Source organism: Myxocyprinus asiaticus, chromosome 48 (assembly GCF_019703515.2).
Source record: "Myxocyprinus asiaticus isolate MX2 ecotype Aquarium Trade chromosome 48, UBuf_Myxa_2, whole genome shotgun sequence".
Lineage (NCBI taxonomy): Eukaryota > Metazoa > Chordata > Actinopteri > Cypriniformes > Catostomidae > Myxocyprinus > Myxocyprinus asiaticus.
This window is the reverse complement of record NC_059391.1, coordinates 18,247,818-18,268,154: the sequence shown is the minus strand read 5'-3', so window position 1 is coordinate 18,268,154 and position 20,337 is coordinate 18,247,818. Positions and strand designations below refer to the sequence as shown.

At 37.8% G+C, this 20,337-nt stretch overlaps 1 protein-coding gene across 1 annotated transcript; it reads right to left on the bottom strand.

The window, feature by feature from the left end:
• Positions 1–535: 535 nt before the first annotated feature.
• Positions 536–19,495, bottom strand: LOC127437572 (mitochondrial glutamate carrier 1-like). Its single transcript, XM_051692577.1, has 10 exons — positions 19,076–19,495; positions 17,470–17,664; positions 17,151–17,273; positions 12,123–12,178; positions 10,754–10,844; positions 10,112–10,227; positions 9,289–9,481; positions 6,122–6,291; positions 5,549–5,624; positions 536–4,958 (listed from the first exon to the last, which is right to left on the bottom strand). Exons 2-10 carry the CDS (start codon positions 17,487–17,489, stop codon positions 4,817–4,819), a joined length of 987 nt encoding a protein of 328 aa, XP_051548537.1. The 5' UTR covers positions 17,490–17,664; positions 19,076–19,495; the 3' UTR covers positions 536–4,816.
• Positions 19,496–20,337: the final 842 nt, after the last annotated feature.

Sequence of the window (20,337 nt, the reverse complement as noted above, 5' to 3'; positions counted from 1 at the left end):
GTGATATGATAAGTGTGGGTGGAAACAAATCAATATTTAAGTCCTTTTTTACTATAAATCTCCACTTCCATATGGTTTTTCTTTTGTTTTCAGCGATTCACATTCTTTGTGCATATTGCTTCCTACTGGCCAGGGCTGGTAAATGTGGAGATTTATAGTAAAAAAAGTACTTAAATATTGATCTGTTTCTAACACACACACCTATCATATCACTTCTTAAGACATGGATTTCAACACCAAAGTCATATTGAAAACTTTTATAATGCCTTTATGTGCTTTTTGGAGCTTTAAAGTTTTGGTCACCATTCACTTGCATGGTATGGACCTACAGAGCTAAGATATTCTTCTAAATATCTTAATTTGTGTTCTTCAGAAGAACATCACACATCTAGTGTGGCATGAGAGTGAGTAAATTATTAATTCCTTAAAACACCTCTATTTTTTCAACCACATGTGCTTTCTCCAAAACCCTGCCCTCCAAAGACACATCAGCAATCCCAAACATGCAAAATGATTGCACCTCCAAGCTTTCTGATTGACGAATTTGCAAGGTCTTTTATTTTGAAATGTTCATGAATACAAATTAGTGCAATTAAAAGCATCACACTTTTCTCTCTTTTCCATCTTATCTTTTCATAGAAGTGCATTTAAGATTTATTTTGGTCTCTATTCAAGATCTCAGCTTTTCTCGGCATAGTGAGAACAGTCTAATTCTGACAGATCACACTGTGCCCTTTACTACAGAATGAGAAGACATCAACAACAAAAAAAACAAAAACAAAAAAAAGTAGAGGGCACTATTAATTCCTATACAATCAATTATCTACATAAAAGCAAACAAAGAAAAAAAAAGAAAAATGGTTTTATTTTAAAAGCCACTGGTCCTTTTTGTTACATTTTCAGTGAAAGACTTTCGTGGCAAGGATAAGGCTTTATTGCATTAAATTTATTATGCACTCTAAAATATTTTTTTATAGAAGCATTAAAAAAATAAGCCCATAATGATGACATTATATTGCCTACAAGACATATCATATTGCTCCTCAAAGGTACATGACAGGAAGACAGGGCCTCGACAGCAAAGCCCAGCAGTCTCTTCAAATGTGCTGAGATTTGCAGGGAGACAAGGATTAAAGTAGCAACCAGATTACACAGATTAGGAAAGCAGGCCAATGATTATCTTTTTTCTTTTCTTTTTTTTTTTTTTTGGCTTTTTTAATGGGTGTGATTCATCCATAAATCCTTATTCATCCTTAAAGGTTCAGAACAATCTGCATATTGATTCAAATCTCCTTTCTGCCACCTACATACACCTTAACCTTGATCACTAAATGTATCACTATTTTAATCATGAATCATCTTAGTTTAAAACTTATTGTAATCTTGGATTTTAAAGTTAGTATATAAGTATATAATTTCTGTGCTACTAGCATAACCAAACAGAATTAAGCACAACAGTATCCGCCCACTTTTTCATATCCCATCCATTTTATCCTTAGATATTACATAAAATCCTCCACCAAACCAACCAGCTTTCAGGTGAACTATAACATTACAAATTTTAATTTGAAGCAAAAAATTATTAAAAAATCGGACAAAAAGGCAAAATGCACAAGACTGTGAACTAACACCTTGTCTACACCAGGCTCATTCATTGACGCAACGCAACGCAACACGCTGACTTGAGGCTGTCTACACTGGACGCATCGACACAAACATTCTAAACCATTTAATTTGTGTAGTAGTGCCAGCACGTGCAGCGCAAAATGGAACGGGACACCCGTTTAATGTCGGCAAGACGGACGGGCCGCAACGGACACTTCCAATGTAGACAGCATCATTGATTATGATGGGGTTCTATTACATTTGACGTAACGCAACGCTCGCGTCCAGTGTAGACACTAAGTTTTTAAATTGTGCATAAGAAATCCTGACTGGAAACACTTGATATGCGAATACACTTTCTAAATTCGCTTAAAATTTAATGCGCTAGGAGGAGGTGGATTTTCTAGAGTTTCACATTAGTTAAAATGCACATTAATGGCTTATTCGCAAAACGATGACGTGTTTTGACCATTCATGCATGTGTTATGAGTGTACGTTAGCTTGATGTGACTAGCCCACCGAAAGGTCCGACCTTGGCACTCAATTCTTTGAACATAGCGCTCTTCATTCTGATGTGTTTTAACCACAGCTGGTCGATAAAGTGGGTCCTCACAGTCCGCCAGAACAGTTTTGAGACTGGGCTCTCTCAGGTATGCGAAGACCGGAGGTGTGTGGGCATCGCAGCTATTTCAGCCCACATTATATCAGATATTACACTAATTCTGCGATGTCTCGTGGATGCATTTAATAAATTGAGATACTTGCTCCAATCTTGCAAATAAAACTGTCCCCAAAGCAGGGAGAGATCATTTAGCTGCTGCATCATGACGAGGCGGCTCCCTCGTGATAATGCGCATTACGTAGTGGATGGAAACGTGCAACAATTCAGATTTTCTTAAGTCGAATTTTTAGAAATGTGCTTAAAAAATGTGAAACATTTTGGATGGAAACCCAGCAACTGTTTGGCTATGTTCAAGCTGTCAGTCCAAATCTGATTTTTGTACACGTCTGATTGGAATCTGATCAAATTTAGCCAGTTTGAACGGCAAAACAAATCACATGAAATATGATTTTTACGAATCTGTTTCCAGCTACGTTCATATGTGGTTTGAAATCCTATTCAAATCAAATTTCTGGAATTCCGATTCAGTCTGACCACTCTCATCAGATCTCAAGTGGCTTTTTGCCGTATGTCACTTTTTCATGCTACGTAAAGACATGTTATATGTCACACATTGTTGCAGGAAACATGCTGGCAGTGGTGACAGAAATAAGCAGTGTGGTAGCGGAGTGTAGGTCTAGCAGAGAATATTATTAATAGATTAAGCGTATTCTGAAGTTCGACAGCCACATCGTTTCATCAAAGGTGTCAACCAGACGAGTACACCAGTCAATGCTAGTCTGTCGAGAAGGTTGTAGCTGCAGGCATTGCTCCAAAAAGGGGCGGGAGCTCCAAATCGCCAGCAAAGATATAGCGAGCCCCTTACCTAACCCATTCCCTAACCCCAACCTTCTGTGAAGGTGTTGCCCCATTTTGGAGTTGGCGCAACCCCCTTTTGGAGTAACCACACCCCTTTTCTAGAGAAATCACGCCCCCTTTTTGGAAGTTCCACCCCCATTTGGAGATCTCTGGCCTGCAGCTATGCCTACTTGGGTTTGTCTGATTCTGGACCACACATTGCTTTGAACTATGATACCGGCGGAGACGACAGCATGAAATAAAGTGCCATATGCCAGCCTCCTCCATCTCTGTCACTGCCTCCTAAGGCGAAATCCAGCACAGCAGCTACACATTGCCATGGTATTGGCTAACATCTCTATTCCATTTCCCTCCATATTGATTTTTTGCATACTTACGCAACAACATTGCTATAGTAACCAATGCAGATATGCCAGAAATTGAAGATAGCCACTGGACACACAAATCGCTTCTGATCAATTGCAATATACAGTGCAGGCAGTCAATCATGAAGATCGGATTCTGATCAGATACACACACAAAAAAAAAACTGGATTTGGATTGACAGCCTGAACATAGCTTTAATGTCTTTTATGAGGTAATGAAATGCAATCCTATGAGGCATCGTGAATTATATTATCGAATTAAAAATTATGGAAAACTATAAAGATATAGATTTAAAGTTAATATACAAATATATTGTGTAGGGAGACGGTTGCGTCATCCACACTGCATCATGCAGTGGGCAGTCACTGCATAGCTCTTGTGCCGTGGTTTGTTTGTCATGACTCTCCGATTGGTGGATTTTCAGGGTCATGGGTAGTGTACTTCTTCAACTGGAATTAAGCTATTTAAAACGTTTTTTTTTTTTTTTATTTTTTTTTTTTTACTTGAAATAATACAGACTGATAGCTTCAGCAGCAAGCATATACCACTGATTACCAACCTCAGTGCTCACTGTCTTTAGTTTATTAATAAAGGTTTATTAGTTATTTTTTTAAATAAATTCCCCTACGGAGAAAAATGACTGGTATTTTTACTTCCGGAACAAGACTGTTGCTCTCTTGCAAGAATAATGATGTTTTTCAATTAGAACCTTCCCCAGTCTGCCATTGGTCGGACAGAACAGGTAGCTCCGCCCTAAACTCACACCATTGGTTGAGCCAATGTTGCTGTGTCTGGCTGGTCAGGATGCTCAAACAAACAGAGCAATGCTTTGAAAGCGCCACAAAGCTTGCAGTGTTGACACTTTTCATGCAATCAACCTACAAATGGCTTACTTAAAGTTGTCTGCATATTAAACTGGCATTAACATCGAAAAAATTACACACTTCAAAAACAAATAAAAGTCCAGAATCATTACAAAATAATATAATTCAACTCTGTGGACAAAAAACCCTGCCAGACTGGTCATAACAGGACCCTGTCTTACCTAAAGAACCCTGTTTACAGCTTTTAGATACTTAAACATGGTTAGTTTACAATACCGGGTCTTAATGTATGTTAGCATTAAACAACCCTCCTTGTTTCTCCCAAAGTGTTTGAACTTCCATTGGTTGGGTAAATTAATTTCACTCCATTTTTACCTTTTATTTACATCTCAAATGAAATCTGGGACCTTCTTTTCTTTTTACTTTCCACATCTTTTCTCTTATTTTCCCTTCCTTTCTTCTCATCTTTCTCCCTCGCCTTTTGTACGTTTTGTAGAAACAGTACAGTGTGTTTTGATGATTGAGGTGACATCACCTGCTGCTATCCCAGCAACCCCAGCACATGCTCACCAATACCCAAGAAGTATACGGCCTGGGCGATGCCGAAGAGTGGAGCGATGACCAATGCTCGACACGTCGCTCCTTTGAGAAATGCGGCTGGTCCCTCTCGCTTTAAAATGCGCCTGTGAAAGGGCAGATGCATGTTTTCAAACTTTCACATACTATACATTTATATACATTTATGTCCATAAACATTTTTATCAACATCAAGATTTAAGGTTAAATTTTACTGTGTACTGTGATGTGACAAATTAATTTTTCAAGTAGAAATATTCCATGTAATCTCTTAATCAAAATAAGTTCAAAGGTCATAAAAGCTGCATGCATAATAATTATAAAAGAATCTGATGTTTAAAATAGTCTAAAATGGAGTATAGTATGTGACAGAAGTATTTGATTGGTATTTGGTCAACAACGGATTATCTGTCATATCACCCACAAAAAAAAAAAAAAAAAAAGTAAAACCTTTAGTACTGTGGTATTCTATGAAGTACCTTGTAGTACCATATAAATACCATGGTATATGACTATGGTAATCATTAACTACCATGGTACGTATATATCAAAGAACCACGATGCCATCTCTTTACTATTTTACTGCCACATTACTTTTTGTAAGGGATATCTAGAAGTTTTATCTTAATGCAAACTTCACAGAGTTTCAAACTTCAGGTATAACATAATAAGAATTCAATACAAAGAAAATTCTTACTGTGTGCAGTCAATGATGCCTCTATAAGAGTCCTCTCCCTCTCCCTTCTGTAAGGTCTGCAGACGGGTCTTTATGACTGAAAATAACAAATATCACTACAAGACACTTTGACACTTTTTGCCTTCTAAAACTATGTACTGTAGTAACAGGTGTAGGTATAACGTGACCTGCTTTGAACTTTACAAGCCATAACTTTCTTTTTTTCTGTGGAACAAACAAGCAGATGTTAGATAGAATGTTAGGTACTGATGGCCTCAGTCACCATGCACTTTCATTGTATGGAAAAAACGGCAATGGAATTGAATTGTGACTGAGGCTGTCAGTCCTTTACATTCTGCCAAACATCTCCTTTTGTGTTCCATGGAAAAATAAAAGTAATACGGGTTTGAAATGTTTAAAGAATTTCATTTTTGGGTGAACAATTTCTTTAACTAACTGTCCTCACCCAACATTTTCTCAGTACTGTTGAAGCAGGATTAGGGCAGATTTTAACCGGCTCGGACAGCTTTTTCTACTAACAAAAGAAGAGAGAGCATATTGTGTTCTTCTACTCCTCTCTTGCCTGCATCTCACCGTCCAGGGGAGTGACAGCTACTGCAGCCACTGATCCGGCCATGCAGCCAGCCACGAAAGACTGCAGGAAGGGGGCCTGCTTCTGGGGGTTGCTATGGCGATCCTCAGTCCGGCCCACCGCGTTGAGTTTGGCGAACAGTGGGAAGTAGATAATGGAGAAGGGAACGTCCCTGAATGGAAAATAGACATGGAGCCACAGTCATGCAGTAGAATAGACATAGCTGCAGGACATTATTGATAAATCATGATTGATTGCTGTGTTTGATTAGTTTTTGTCTCTTAATGATGAATGAGAATCAGGGTTGTGTGCCATTCAGAATCAAATTAAGAATGCCTTTTAAATTCCTGAATGTGAATTGAGGTAACAAAAAGGATTGCAAAACTATAATTTGAATTTAAGGGGTAAAAGTTTCATTTAAAAAATTTATATAGAATGACATTTAAAGAACTCCATAAGCTTTAAGAGTAGTTTTTAATAATATGTATACAGAATTTTTTTTTTTTCAGTAGTTCATCATTTACTCACCCTCACCATGTTCCAAACCTATGTGACTTTCTTTTTTCCATGGAACACAAAAGAAGACATTAGGCAGAATGACAGCCTAAGTCACGGAAGATGCCATGAAAGTGAATGGTGACTGAGACAAACATACTGCCTAACATCTCCTTTTAATGATCCATGGATTAAAGAAAGGCACATATATTTCATTATATTTAATAAACTACCTTTCATTTTCATGGATGAAGCATTTAATTTCCTGGAATGCCCTTATTTACCCCCAAAATAGAGCCAAACAACATGTAGCACTTTAATAGTTTACCTAAGAAGTCATCTGTTCTTATCCATTTTGTTGAATGTCTTTGAATATCAATTCAGAAAATTTCCTCCTGTCCTTCCAATTCAAATTCCAGTCCCAACATCCTGTGAATTGAAAGGGAGCTTATTCTTAAATTAATTTCCCCCCAACCCTGCTGTGAATGTAGAAACATGATATATTTCAGTGGTATATCGACTGTAGTGAGCCATTGATCAGAAACAGACAATTTATATGTATACTGTATATACAGGTGCATCTCAATAAATTAGAATGTCGTGGAAAAGTTCATTTATTTCAGTAATTCAACTCAAATTGTGAAACTCGTGTATTAAATAAATTCAGTGCACACAGACTGAAGTAGTTTAAGTCTTTGGTTCTTTTAATTGTGATGATTTTGGCTCACATTTAACAAAAACCCACCAATTCACTATCTCAAAAAATTAGAATATGGTGACATGCCAATCAGCTAATCAACTCAAAACACCTGCAAAGGTTTCCTGAGCCTTCAAAATGGTCTCTCAGTTTGGTTCACTAGGCTACACAATCATGGGGAAGACTGCTGATCTGACAGTTGTCCAGAAGACAATCATTGACACCCTTTATAAGGAGGGTAAGCCACAAACATTCATTGCCAAAGAAGCTGGCTGTTCACAGAGTGCTGTATCCAAGCATGTTAACAGAAAGTTGAGTGGAAGGAAAAAGTGTGGAAGAAAAAGATGCACAACCAACCAAGAGAACCGCAGCCTTATGATTGTCAAGCAAAATCGATTCAAGAATTTGGGTGAACTTCACAAGGAATGGACTGAGGCTGGGGTCAAGGCATCAAGAGCCACCACAAACAGACATGTCAAGGAATTTGGCTACAGTTGTCATATTCCTCTTGTTAAGCCACTCCTGAACCACAGACAACGTCAGAGGCGTCTTACCTGGGCTAAGGAGAAGAAGAACTGGACTGTTGCCCAGTGTTCCAAAGTCCTCTTTTCAGATGAGAGCAAGTTTTGTATTTCATTTGGAAACCAAGGTCCTAGAGTCTGGAGGAAGGGTGGAGAAGCTCATAGCCCAAGTTGCTTGAAGTCCAGTGTTAAGTTTCCACAGTCTGTGATGATTTGAGGTGCAATGTCATCTGCTGGTGTTGGTCCATTGTGTTTTTTGAAAACCAAAGTCACTGCACCCGTTTACCAAGATATTTTGGAGCACTTCATGCTTCCTTCTGCTGACCAGCTTTTTAAAGATGCTGATTTCATTTTCCAGCAGGATTTGGCACCTGCCCACACTGCCAAAAGCACCAAAAGTTGGTTAAATGACCATGGTGTTGGTGTGCTTGACTGGCCAGTAAACTCACCAGACCTGAACCCCATAGAGAATCTATGGGGTATTGTCAAGAGGAAAATGAGAAACAAGAGACCAAAAAATGCAGATGAGCTGAAGGCCACTGTCAAAGAAACCTGGGCTTCCATACCACCTCAGCAGTGCCACAAACTGATCACCTCCAAGCCACGCCGAATTGAGGCAGTAATTAAAGCAAAATGAGCCCCTACCAAGTATTGAGTACATATACAGTAAATGAACATACTTTCCAGAAGGCCAACAATTCACTAAAAATGTTATTTTTATTGGTCTTATGATGTATTCTAATTTTTAGAGATAGTGAATTGGTGGGTTTTTGTTAAATGTGAGCCAAAATCATCACAATTAAAAGAACCAAAGACTTAAACTACTTCAGTCTGTGTGCATTGAATTTATTTAATACACGAGTTTCACAATTTGAGTTGAATTACTGAAATAAATGAACTTTTCCACGACATTCTAATTTATTGAGATGCACCTGTATATATATATATATATATATTCTGCTCTAAAATATTTCATGAGCTATATATTGATCTTCTGTAGTGTAAAACTTTATCTCAAGCCATAGTGATATTCGATTGGTCAGTGAATTGTTTTTTACTTTTTGAGTCAGTTCTGTGCAATTAATCAGTCACAAATAGGACTAAATGATTTGTTAGCAAATTGGTCTGAATCAAAATGATTTTTAAAAATCTGTATCCAGCAATCACAAACGCTTGGAAAGGTCATGGAAAAGTCTTAGAAATTTATTGGTAATAAAGTGTGGGAATAAGCTGTCATTTTATGGAAAAAAAGAGCAGTGTCAATGTTTTTCAAAATGTTATTAATGTGGGTGATTAAATGGTGACACAATCTTTACATTTTTGGACTATCCTTTTATTCTTTTTGGATTATCCTTTTCCATCAAAAAACTTAAAATAACTTAATTAAATATTAAAGTTCTAAAATATTCCATTACACTCCTGATCTGCATGAGTTATAAGGGCAATTGTGTTGTACCTCATCAGTGTAGCTCCCGCCCCCTTATAAAGACCTCTGAGGCCTTGGGATTTAAGAAGATCCAGAGTGATACGGGTCGCTGATGGTCGAGGTGGGGAATTGGTGCCTGGTTGGGCTGCCTGAGAGGCAACTAGTGAGGCGGTCGGACAAGTGGCAGAGGCAGAGGCAGAGGCAGTGACAGTCCGCTGAGCAGCTTGTAAAGACAAAAACAGACCATTTTCAAATCATTTGGGCAATATTCAGTCATTATTAGCTTTTATTTCATCTTGTAGTGAACTAGTGAATTTAGTAAGAAAGCATATAAAGACTGGTTCCATGAACTGGTATTGGAGAACATGCCACCCATTCAGTAAGCGTGAATGTTTTACAAGGATAGTTTACCCAAAAATGAAAATTCTGTCATCATTTACTCACCCTCATGTTTTTCCAAACCTGTTTGACTTTCTTTTTTTCTGTGGAACACAAAAGGAGACATTAATAGGTAGAAAGTTAGCCTCAGTCACCATTCACTTCCATTGCATCTTTTTTTTTTTTTTTAATACAGTCAAAGTGAACAGTGACTGATGCAGACGTTCTGCCTGACATCTCCTTTCGTGTTCCATGGAAGAAAAAAGTCATAAGGGTTTGGAACAACATGGACCATGTTCTGTCGCACATTGTTAAACAAAAACTGAAGGCACGGCATTAGTGACACATCATTGTTTGTTTCTTATACCAAAACAGCCTCTATTACATCTGGCTAACCTTTGTACTTATTTAGGCTTCCCAATTAAGACCTACATACCCTGGATGACACTCAGGGCAGCATAATAAACACACTTACCCAACCTGCCAGCATCCTGAAGTTGTATTTTTAGCATTTCCATGGGGGTGGTGACTACCACCTGACAGGTTCCAGCCCCACAGCCCGCAAGGATTTCTCCCCACAGAGCTAATTTTCTATGCGCAGTTGGGGTAGATAAGATCATGTGGAATAAAATCAAGAAACACCAGTTATTGGTCTATTGAAGGGCATTATTGAATTGATTAATCAAGGAAATATTTAGTCGAAAAAGTCGCTGGCGTCCTAAATGCCTTTGTGGAGGAGAAGTTTACAGAAAAGGTTTTCTTGCTGGTAAATACAGCATTTAAAGGGATAGTCAAATACTGTCATCATTTACTCACCCTCATGTTCTTCCAAAACTGTCTGACTATCTTTCTTCCATGGAGATGCAAGGCAGAATGACCGTCTCAGTCGCCATTTACTTTCATTGCATATTTTTTCAATAAGTGAACTCTGACTGATGCTGTCAGTCCATAACATTCTGTCTAACATCTTCTTTTGTGTTCCATGGAAGAAAGAAAATCATAGGGACTTGGAACAACGTGAGGGTGAGTAAATGTTGACATAAGTTTCATTTTTGGGTGAACTATCTCTTTAAACAGTATAGAAGTTGCTTGTATAAATGGTAAAAATGTTGGTTACCCATCTTTGGAGAGCTTCTGCCTGAAGACGTCGTTGGCAGCCAGTTTGATTGCTTTCTCTGGAGTGACGAGTGTAAGATTCACGGCAGCACCTGTAAAAAGATATGATCAGTAAGTACATGATCAATAAAAGGTCAGTCATGAAATTCTGACCATGCAAACACGAGCACAACCAATCTTACAAACATAAAACACTTAAAAATATTTGAAAATTAAGGCTAACATTGAACTCATCAGAAATAATTAAAACAAAATGAGTAAGAAAATATGAAGTAATATAGTATAAATAGGTTTGTTGACATGAACAATTTAATAGTTTGTGTTTTCATATAATCTAGAGATAACGGAAAATGGTTAAACTGGTTTGAATAGCTGTCCGCAATAGAGGGTCTCGAGCACGAGACTTAACTCGTTCACCCCTGGACTACATGAAGAGAGATAATACAAGTTAATGGATTAATGGACATTAATGTATTTTAAGACAATTTAAAATAAAGTTTTAGATGGGGTGTAGGAGGGATGCCGGCTGGAGAGAGGTAAGCAAGGCTTTATATACTCTAGTGGTGATTATGAGATTAGATGAATGTGCTCTTCTTGAACTTAAATTTAGAATTCTAATTAAAGGGATAGTTCACCCAAAAATGAAAAATCTCTAATCATTTACTCACCCTCATGCCATCCCAGAGGTGTATGACTTTCTTTCTTTTGCTAAACACAAAGTATGATTTTTAGAAGAATATTTCAGCTTTGTAGGACCACACAATGCATGTGAATGGGTACCAAAATATTGAAGCTCCAAAAAGAACATAAAAGGCCACATAAAAGTAATCCATTTGACTCCAGTGGTTAAATCTATATCTTCAAAAACTATATGATAGGGGTGTGTGAGAAACAGATCAATATTTAAGTCCTTTTTTTACAATAAATTATCCTCCCTACCCAGTAGGTGGCGATATGCACAAATAATGTGAATCGACAAAAACACAAAAAGAATGTGAAAGTGAATGTGGAGACTGATAGTAAAAAAAGGACTTAAACATTGATCTGTTTCTCACCCACACCTATCATATAATTTCTGAAGATATAGATTTAACAACTGGAGTCGTATGGATTATTTTTATGCTGACTTTATGTGCTTTTGGAGCTTCAAAGATCTGGCCACCATTCACTTGTATTGTAGAGCTGAGATCTTCTAAAAAATCTTTGTGTTCAGTAGAAGAAAGAAAGTAATAGACATCTGGGATGGCATGAGTGTGAGTAAATGATGAGAGAAGATTTATTTTTGGGTGAACTGTTCCTTTAATTACACAAAATTATTAGTTTATGTCACAACAAGTTTCTAATAGCTAAAAGGAAAGGAAACATCATACCTCGATACATCCCAAAGTAGCCCTCCATTTTTATTGTCTTTGCCAAACAATCAAGCCTTCAAAAAAATAAAGAATAAAAATAAATAAATAAAAAACAGACATGTCCAATATCATTAACTGAACACAATGATCTGAGTCTGTTGTATGCAACTGTCAATGGAATGTTCTCATCTCAATAAAAACACATCCTTCAAGCAAGGTAGTTTTAAAGTTATTTCTTGCTTTCAAGGCATTTCTCACACAAAAATGAAAATTCTGTCATCATTTATTCATCCTCATGTGTTCCAAACCCCTATGACTTTCTTTCTTCTGTGGAACACAAAAGGAGAGTTTAGGCAGAATGTTAGGGTCCTAGTTCCCATCCAATTTCATTGTATGAAAAAAGAGCATAATAATAATAATAATCTCCTCGTGTTCCATTGAATAAAGAATGTCGTTAAGGTTTGGAATGACATGAGGGTGAGTAAATGATGACAGGCTTTGTATTTGCATGAACTATCCCTTTAATATTATTCTTTGTAACTGGAATAAACCAACCAAAATAAAAAGTGGAAAATCTCTTAAAAAAAAAAAAAAAAAAAAACAGATATAAACTGTGTTTTACTGCTTTCTATTCTCAGATGACTGTGTTTCCCAAACCCCTAAGCAGACTTTTACAAAGAATTCTTGGATAAGTGAGTATGGTTGAAAAAATGTAGGACTCTTTCCCACAAAGCACTTGGGTATTTGCTGTGCCTGTTACATATATGTATAAAGTGTTTCTTTGTATAAGTGTACAAAGAAATAAATCAGTTGCACACACATAACAAAAACACATAACAAATAAAAAGTATACTTCTCCTCACATCAATATATCACACATCAAAAATCAAAATCAAATCACTTTTATTGTCACACAACCATATACACAAGTGCAATAGTGTGTGAAATTCCTGGGTGCAGTTCCGAGCAACAGAGTAGTCGTGACGGTGATGAGACATATACCAATTTACTATGAACATCAGATTTAAACACAATTTAAAATTTAATATACACATAATTATACAAAACACAATATACAAATAATAACATACAATGTACAGTATACAATACACACAATATAGAATACACATTATACAATAAAAAAGTATATGTAGTATATATAGAATGTACAGTAGGTTGTATTGTACTGTATTGATATTCAGGCTGTCGGTTGATAGTAAGTTGCCAGTGTGTTGTTAAGAGAGAATATAGTATAATAATAATATAATTTATGACAGTCTGGTGTGAGATATAAGAGTAATAAAGTGCAGTGCTGATGTATTTTGATCGTGGGAGATCAAGAGCTCAAAAGTCTGATTGCTTGGGGGAAGAAGCTATCATGAAATTGGCTGGTGCTGGTCCTGATGCTGCGATACCGCCTGCCTGATGGTAGCAGTGAGAACAGCCCATGGCTCGGGTGGCTGGAGTCTCTGATGATCCTCCGAGCTTTTTTCACACACCGACTGGTATATATGTCCTGGAGGGAGGGAAGCTCACCTCCGATGATGTGTCTGGCAGTTCACACCACCCTTTGCAGTGCTTTGCGGTTGTGGGCGGTGCTATTGCCGGACCAGGCGGAGATGCAGCCAGTCAGGATGCTCTCTACAGTGCAGGTGTAGAACCGTGTGAGGATGTGGCGGTTCATTCCAAACTTCCTCAGCCGTCTCAGGAAGAAGAGGTGCTGATGAGCCTTCTTCACAACGGCTTCAGTGTGGATGGACAATGTTAGTTCCTCAGTGATGTGGATACCCAGGAACTTGAAGCTGCTGACTCTCTCCACTGATGCTCCATTGATGGTGATGGGACTGTGTTCTCTGTCTCTTCTCCTGAAGTCCACCACAAGCTCCTTTGTCTTACTGACGTTGAGGGAGAGGTTGTGCTCCTGACACCAGTATGTCAGATTGTGCACCTCCTCTCTGTAGGCTGTTTCATCATTGTCAGTGATCAGACCTACCACCGTCGTATCATCAGCAAACTTAATGATGGCATTGGAGCTGTGTGTTGCCACACAGTCATGTGTGTACAGGGAATACAAGAGTGAGCTGAGAACACAGCCCTGCGGGGCTCCAGTGTTGAGTGTCAGTGATGAGGAGATGTTGCTGCCCATTCTAACCACCTGGCATCTGCTTGACAGGAAGTCCAGGATCCAGCTACACAGCGAGCTGTTTAAGCCCAGAGCCCGGAGTTTCTCATCAAGCTTGGAGGGCACTATGGTGTTGAATGCTGAGCTGTAGTCTACAAACAACATTCTCACATAAGTGTTCTTTTTTCCAGGTGGGAGAGAGCAGTGTGTAGTGTAGATGCAATGGCATCATCAGTGGAGCGGTTGTAAGCAAACTGCAATGGGCCTAGTGAGGGAGGCAGAGCAGATGTAATCTCTGATTAGTCTCGCAAAGCATTTGCTGATGATGGGGGTCAGAGCAACAGGATGCCAGTCATTTAAGCAAGTTATTTTGGATTGCTTTGGAACAGGCACAATGGTGGACGTTATAAAGCATGTGGGGACTACAGACAAAGAGCGGGAAAGGTTGAAAATGTCCGTAAAAACACCAGCCAGTTGGTTTGCACACTCTCTGATGACTTGGCCCAGAATGCCGTCTGGACCCGCGGCTTTGCGGATATTCACCCGTCGGAAGGATCGGGTTACATCCGCTACAGAGACGGAGAGTGAACTAACCTCTGTAGCTTCGGCTGCGAGAGCTCTCTCCACGAGGGCGGTGTTAATTCCCTCAAAACGAGCATAAAAAGTATTTAGCTCATCCGGGAGAGAGGCAGCGGTGTTCACGGCGAAGTTTTTATACCCTTTAAAGTCCGTGATAATGTTAATTCCCTGCCACATGCTTCTAGAGTTGGTGGTGTTAAACTGTCCTTCAATCTCGTTCCTGTAATGGCGTTTTGCTGCTCTGATAGTTTTTCGGAGGGCATAACTGGCTTGTTTATGCTCCTCCGCATTCCCGGAATTAAAAGCGGAGGTCCGCACATCAAGTGCCGCGCGAACATCGCTGTTAATCCAAGGTTTCTGGTTCAGGTCGATCCGTATTGTTCTGGTCGTAACGACGTCCTCTACCCATGCATTAAGTTATCCGAGCTAACTACTTAAAAAGGGGTTCTTGAAAAACATTTGGGAGTGTAAATAATCTTTTTTTCCAGATCAAACATGGAGTGGCACGTGACTCGAGTTGTTTTGCATCATCTGAGTCATGCAGGAAAATCCAAGGCAATAATTTTCACCAGACAAAGTCCTCCGCCCAGAGTAAAACACTTACACATGTCTTCCTCATAAATCCCCTGCTTCTAGTGAAATTTTATATGCAGTTGTTTTTTTTAAGATGCTGAAATTATAACACATTGTTATTTCCCCATACAGAAATCTGATATATGGGAATGTATGTAAACACATACAGTATATAATACAGTATGTATGTTCATATATGGTTTTCACCCATATAAAACATTAAAAAAATAATATACATACAGTATATGCAAAATATTTTGCAAAATACTACATATGCAACATATATTATCCCAAATAATAGTGAAATTTGAATATGTACATATACTGAATGTCTTAAAGGAATATTCCGGGTTCAATCCAAGTTAAGCTCAAACAACAGCATTTGTGGCATAATGTTGATTACCACAAAAATGTATTTCGACTTGCCCCCCATTTTCATTAAAAAAAGAAAAGAAAAGAAAAAAACTAGGTTACAGTGAGGCACTTACAGTGGAAGTGAATGTGGCCAATTTTTGGAGGGTTTAAAGGCAGAAATGTGAATCTTATAATTTTATAAAAACGCTTACATGAATTCTTCAGTAAAATTTATTATTTGAGCTGTAAATTTGTTTTAATCATAATTTTACAGTCATTTTTGGAGTTAAGGGTTTTTTGACATTTCATCGTATATAACTTGGCTATAACTTTACACAAAAAAGGTTAAGCAATTTGATCACTCAAAAATCATGTTGACACGCATATTGTTTACCACTTCTGGCTTTTCTTTTGTAACAGTAAGTATTTTAAAGTTAAAAAAATTGGCCCCCATTAACTTCCATTGTTAGTGCCTCACTGTGACCAAGATTTTTGCTTTTTTAAAGAAAACGAGGGGCAAGTCAAAATTTATTGTTGTGCCAATCAACATTATGCCACAAATTATGTCAATTGAGCTTAACTTGTACTGAACCCGGAATATTCCTTTAAAGGTGCTATAAGTTATTTTAGCCATTCTGGAACATCCACCAAACTGTCCTGTTGAAATAGACATGCCCCTCTTTCCAAAACCAAAGATATGGTTGTACTATTATTGAGACTGCCACCGAGCAGCTGTGCATCTTCTCAGGGCCGTCAAACACAACAGTAACAAAATAGCACCCTCAACTGATGACTGTCCACTGCTCACGGACACATTTTTGTCTTCTGTTTGCACAGTCTAGTGCTGTCACAGAGATTTGATTTAAGAACACTTATTAATATCTTTCAGGGAGTAGGAATATTTTCTCCATACCATTCCAAAAAAAAATAAAAAAAATATATATATATTATAATAATAATCATATACAGCACCATAATGTACAGTATTATTTCACAACTATAATTGTATATCTTTATTCATATGTCCATATATACAATTTCTGTATGGGTTACCGTGTTCTGTTGTCTCCCTAAACTTGTGCACTGAACAATCAGAGGCACAAAACCAAGTACACAGATTCATTAAAATAAAAGATGTCCATGCTTGCATACCAGGTGTAATTTTTCTTCTCTCACACATGCAATATAAAGCACTACATGTTGAGTACTGTTGTGTGACAACTGTGACTCTAACAGCTAATCAAAGACTATAAAATGACAGTATGCAAACAGGCCTCCTAAAATTGAAAGACAAATTTTGCCATATTTTCAAACTATCTGATTCCATAACACCAGTAGTAGACACCAAAACAAAGTTCAGGGTATGAGAGATAAGCGTCATTGTAATGTACAGGACTTCATGAAGACGTTGTACTTACATTCCAATATAGACACGGGAACCCTGCTGATTCTGGAGGCGGGTCTTGGCGAGATCAATGGGAAAGACGCAGGTCACGCCCACTAGTCCAGCCACACCCCCGTTAATCAGCTTAGCAGGGAGGCTGTGAACACCAGGAAACAAACATGCAAGCACAAGCAAATCCACCCATCCACACAAACAGACAAATCAAAACCAGACAAAACCACATGCAGGCTCATATGTCAAAATAATCGCTTAGATGGATCCTACATCTGCTCATTAAACTAAGATTAAGTTATTATTTACCAAATGAAATATGAGAGAAGTTGTAGATTTACCTGACTTTCTGCTCGGCCATCTTGGCCACACTTTAACTGATTTTCTCCAATTCTTTTCTCTAAGCTGCAAAGGTTTCAACACAAACCTTTGAGGGCCCACTCGGCCAGCCTCCTGGCACAGTGTGCCAGCCTTTACACAATTGCTTTCTGTGAGAACAGCCACTCTTTGGTAAAAATGAATCACCCTGTAACTTGCTATTAAGCAAGAAACAAGAAAGACAAAATATATTTTTAAAGTAAGGGCATGACATTTAAGACAATTCTATCTATGGTTACAGAATGATCACTTTCCAAAATATTGTGCAACATATCTTTACGTCACATTCTCCACAATTAACAGAAATGAATGGTTTTCATTTCTGAATAGCGCATTTCTAGAGTGCACAAACATACAGAGAACATCTTCCCTAAAGTCTCTCTAATCTTGCAGCTAATGAGGTTGTGACATCATGAATTAACCTAAAGATGAATGCTAACAGGCGAAGGGCTTATCAGCATGATCTCCTGTGTTTCAACAGGGTATCAACAAACTCACTTGTTAAAAAGAATTAAACATGAACATTTACAGCTTGACCAAATCTCTCACACTTCCTTCAAAACTTGCTGTTTTTTTTTTTTGTTTTTTTTTCTGTATATATCAGTGCTGCACTTTTGGTTTTCAAGAGCAGAGTAGACTACAGTAGACTAGAGTAAAGCAGAATAAACTTTCTTTGGTTGATAGACAATGACATGTTCATTTACTGTACTATTTTTAAAAGTATTTTAGTTAACATCAAGATCTGAGGTTAAAATGTACACAAGTATAAAGGAAAGTGTATATCTTATGTCCTGTAAATGGTCAGCATTTCTTTTACATTTTCCCACAATTTTAAATAAACTTTTGGCCTTCAATAGTTTGTTTGAAATGGTCCTGCATTGTGACAAATGAATTTTTAAAAGCACAAATATTCCATGTTGTCTCTCAATTAATATGAGAACATAAAACTGCATGTATAATCATTACAGAAGAAGAGGAAAATTAGTTTGGAATAATTTTAGATGATTTATAGCATGTCACACTGCATCACACAGCTTGAAGTTATACTTCACCTACCTATTATTGCAGGTTGCAGGTAAAATGGCAGGTTTTCAAAACTCATTTCGATAGTATTTTTCATTTTTGTCACTTCTTTTCTTGTTTTCTTGTTCTCTTCTCCTTCACCTTTTGTAAACCTCACTTTTGGGTAAAATTAGTTACTTTTCCTTTCTGTCATTTATGTTTCCATTAACTATTCTCCCTTTTACCCTTCTATATCTTTTCATCCAGCATAATCACATCCTCTCTTTTCTTTGTCGCTTTTTCTTCCTCTCTCTCTGTCTTTTCTGGAGCCCACTGGCATTCTGAGCATGCCTGCTTTCTTTCAGTCCTGCTCTATTCATACCCCTCCACTGCAAAAACACAGACAAGTGAGATGTGCCCCCTTCCTCCCCATCCAAAAGCACTTCCTATCCTGACTAAGACTTTCCACAACCACCCCAAACAGATCCCCCCCTCACACAACCCCGCACATTTGACCATTACACAATTTTGGAACTCTATTTGAAAGAACGATTATGATATTCTTACCTCTGTCAGTGCATTAACCAGTCGGATCGAGCTGTCCACTTCCCCCTATGCATGCTGACAATGTGTGCAGCTATAGTCAAGAGATCCGACAGAGCCAGTCGCTTAGCCACTCAGGGGCCGTTGCACAAACACAAGCATTGTTCCTTGGTTCCTAAGTCCCTCCCCTTTGTGGCGACTCCCAGTGACATAGAAAGTGAAGGCACAACTTTCCACTAATGAAACTCAGCACACATTCACACATATACACACAGCACAAACATGTCCATAGCATTACACAATTCCCAAATCACAACATTTTAGATGATGTTATTAACATTGTTATATAACAGTGTTAATAACAAACTGAGAAAGGTAAGACAAATCGACCCATATTAACTTAAATCAAATTACTTATGATACATCCACAAGGACATTTCTAAAACTAGTAAATTACATAGCTATTAATGGGATAGTTCACCCATTTACTCGCCCTCATGCTACCCCAAATATGTATTACTTTCTTCTGCTGAACACAAACAAAGATTTTTAGAAGAATATTTCAGCTATGTAGGTCCTCACAATGCAAGTTGTACCATTCGGGTACCAAAATTTTGAAGCTCAAAAATGCACATAAAAGCAGCACAGAAGTAATCCATACGACTCCAGTGGTTAAATCCAAATCTTCAGAAGCGATATGATTAGTGTGGGTAAAAAACATCAACATTTAAGTCCTTTTTAAAATATAAATTCTCCTCCCTGCCCAGTAGGTGGCGATATGCATGAAGAATGTGAACTGCCAAAACACAAGAAGAAGAATGTGAAGGTGGAGATTTGATAATAAAAAAGGACTTAAATATTGATCCGTTTCTCACCCACACCTATCATATCGCTTCTGAAGACATGAATTAAACCACTGGAGTCTTTTCTGTTACTTTTATGCTGCCTTTATTTGATTTTTGAGCTTCAAAGTTTTGGTCACCATTTACTTGCATTGTATGGACCTACAGAGCTGAAGTATTCTTCAAAAACTCTTTGTTTGCGTTCAGCAGAAGAAAGAAAGTCATAATCTGAGGCATGAGGGTGAGTAAATAAATGATGAGAGAATTTTCATGTTTGAGTGAACTATTCCTTTAAGGCAATTAGATAAATGATTACTGATGATGATTATTGGTCATAATGGGGCAAAACAACACATATTGATAACTCATAACCAAAACACATAATTTACTTAAAGTATGTGAACTATGCACAGTATGTAAATAAAAGTAACTTACAGCTTCTCT

Bases quoted from the DNA above. Each gene is read 5' to 3' on its own strand.
- LOC127437572 (XM_051692577.1), bottom strand. From the start codon at position 17,489: ATGGCCGAGCAGAAAGTCAG. The intron at 17,274-17,469 runs GTAAATCTACAA...TGGTGTTCACAG, and splicing joins ATGGCCGAGCAGAAAGTCAG to CCTCCCTGCTAAGCTGATTA. The intron at 10,228-10,753 runs GTAACCAACATT...AACTGCGCATAG, and splicing joins CAGAAGCTCTCCAAAGATGG to AAAATTAGCTCTGTGGGGAG.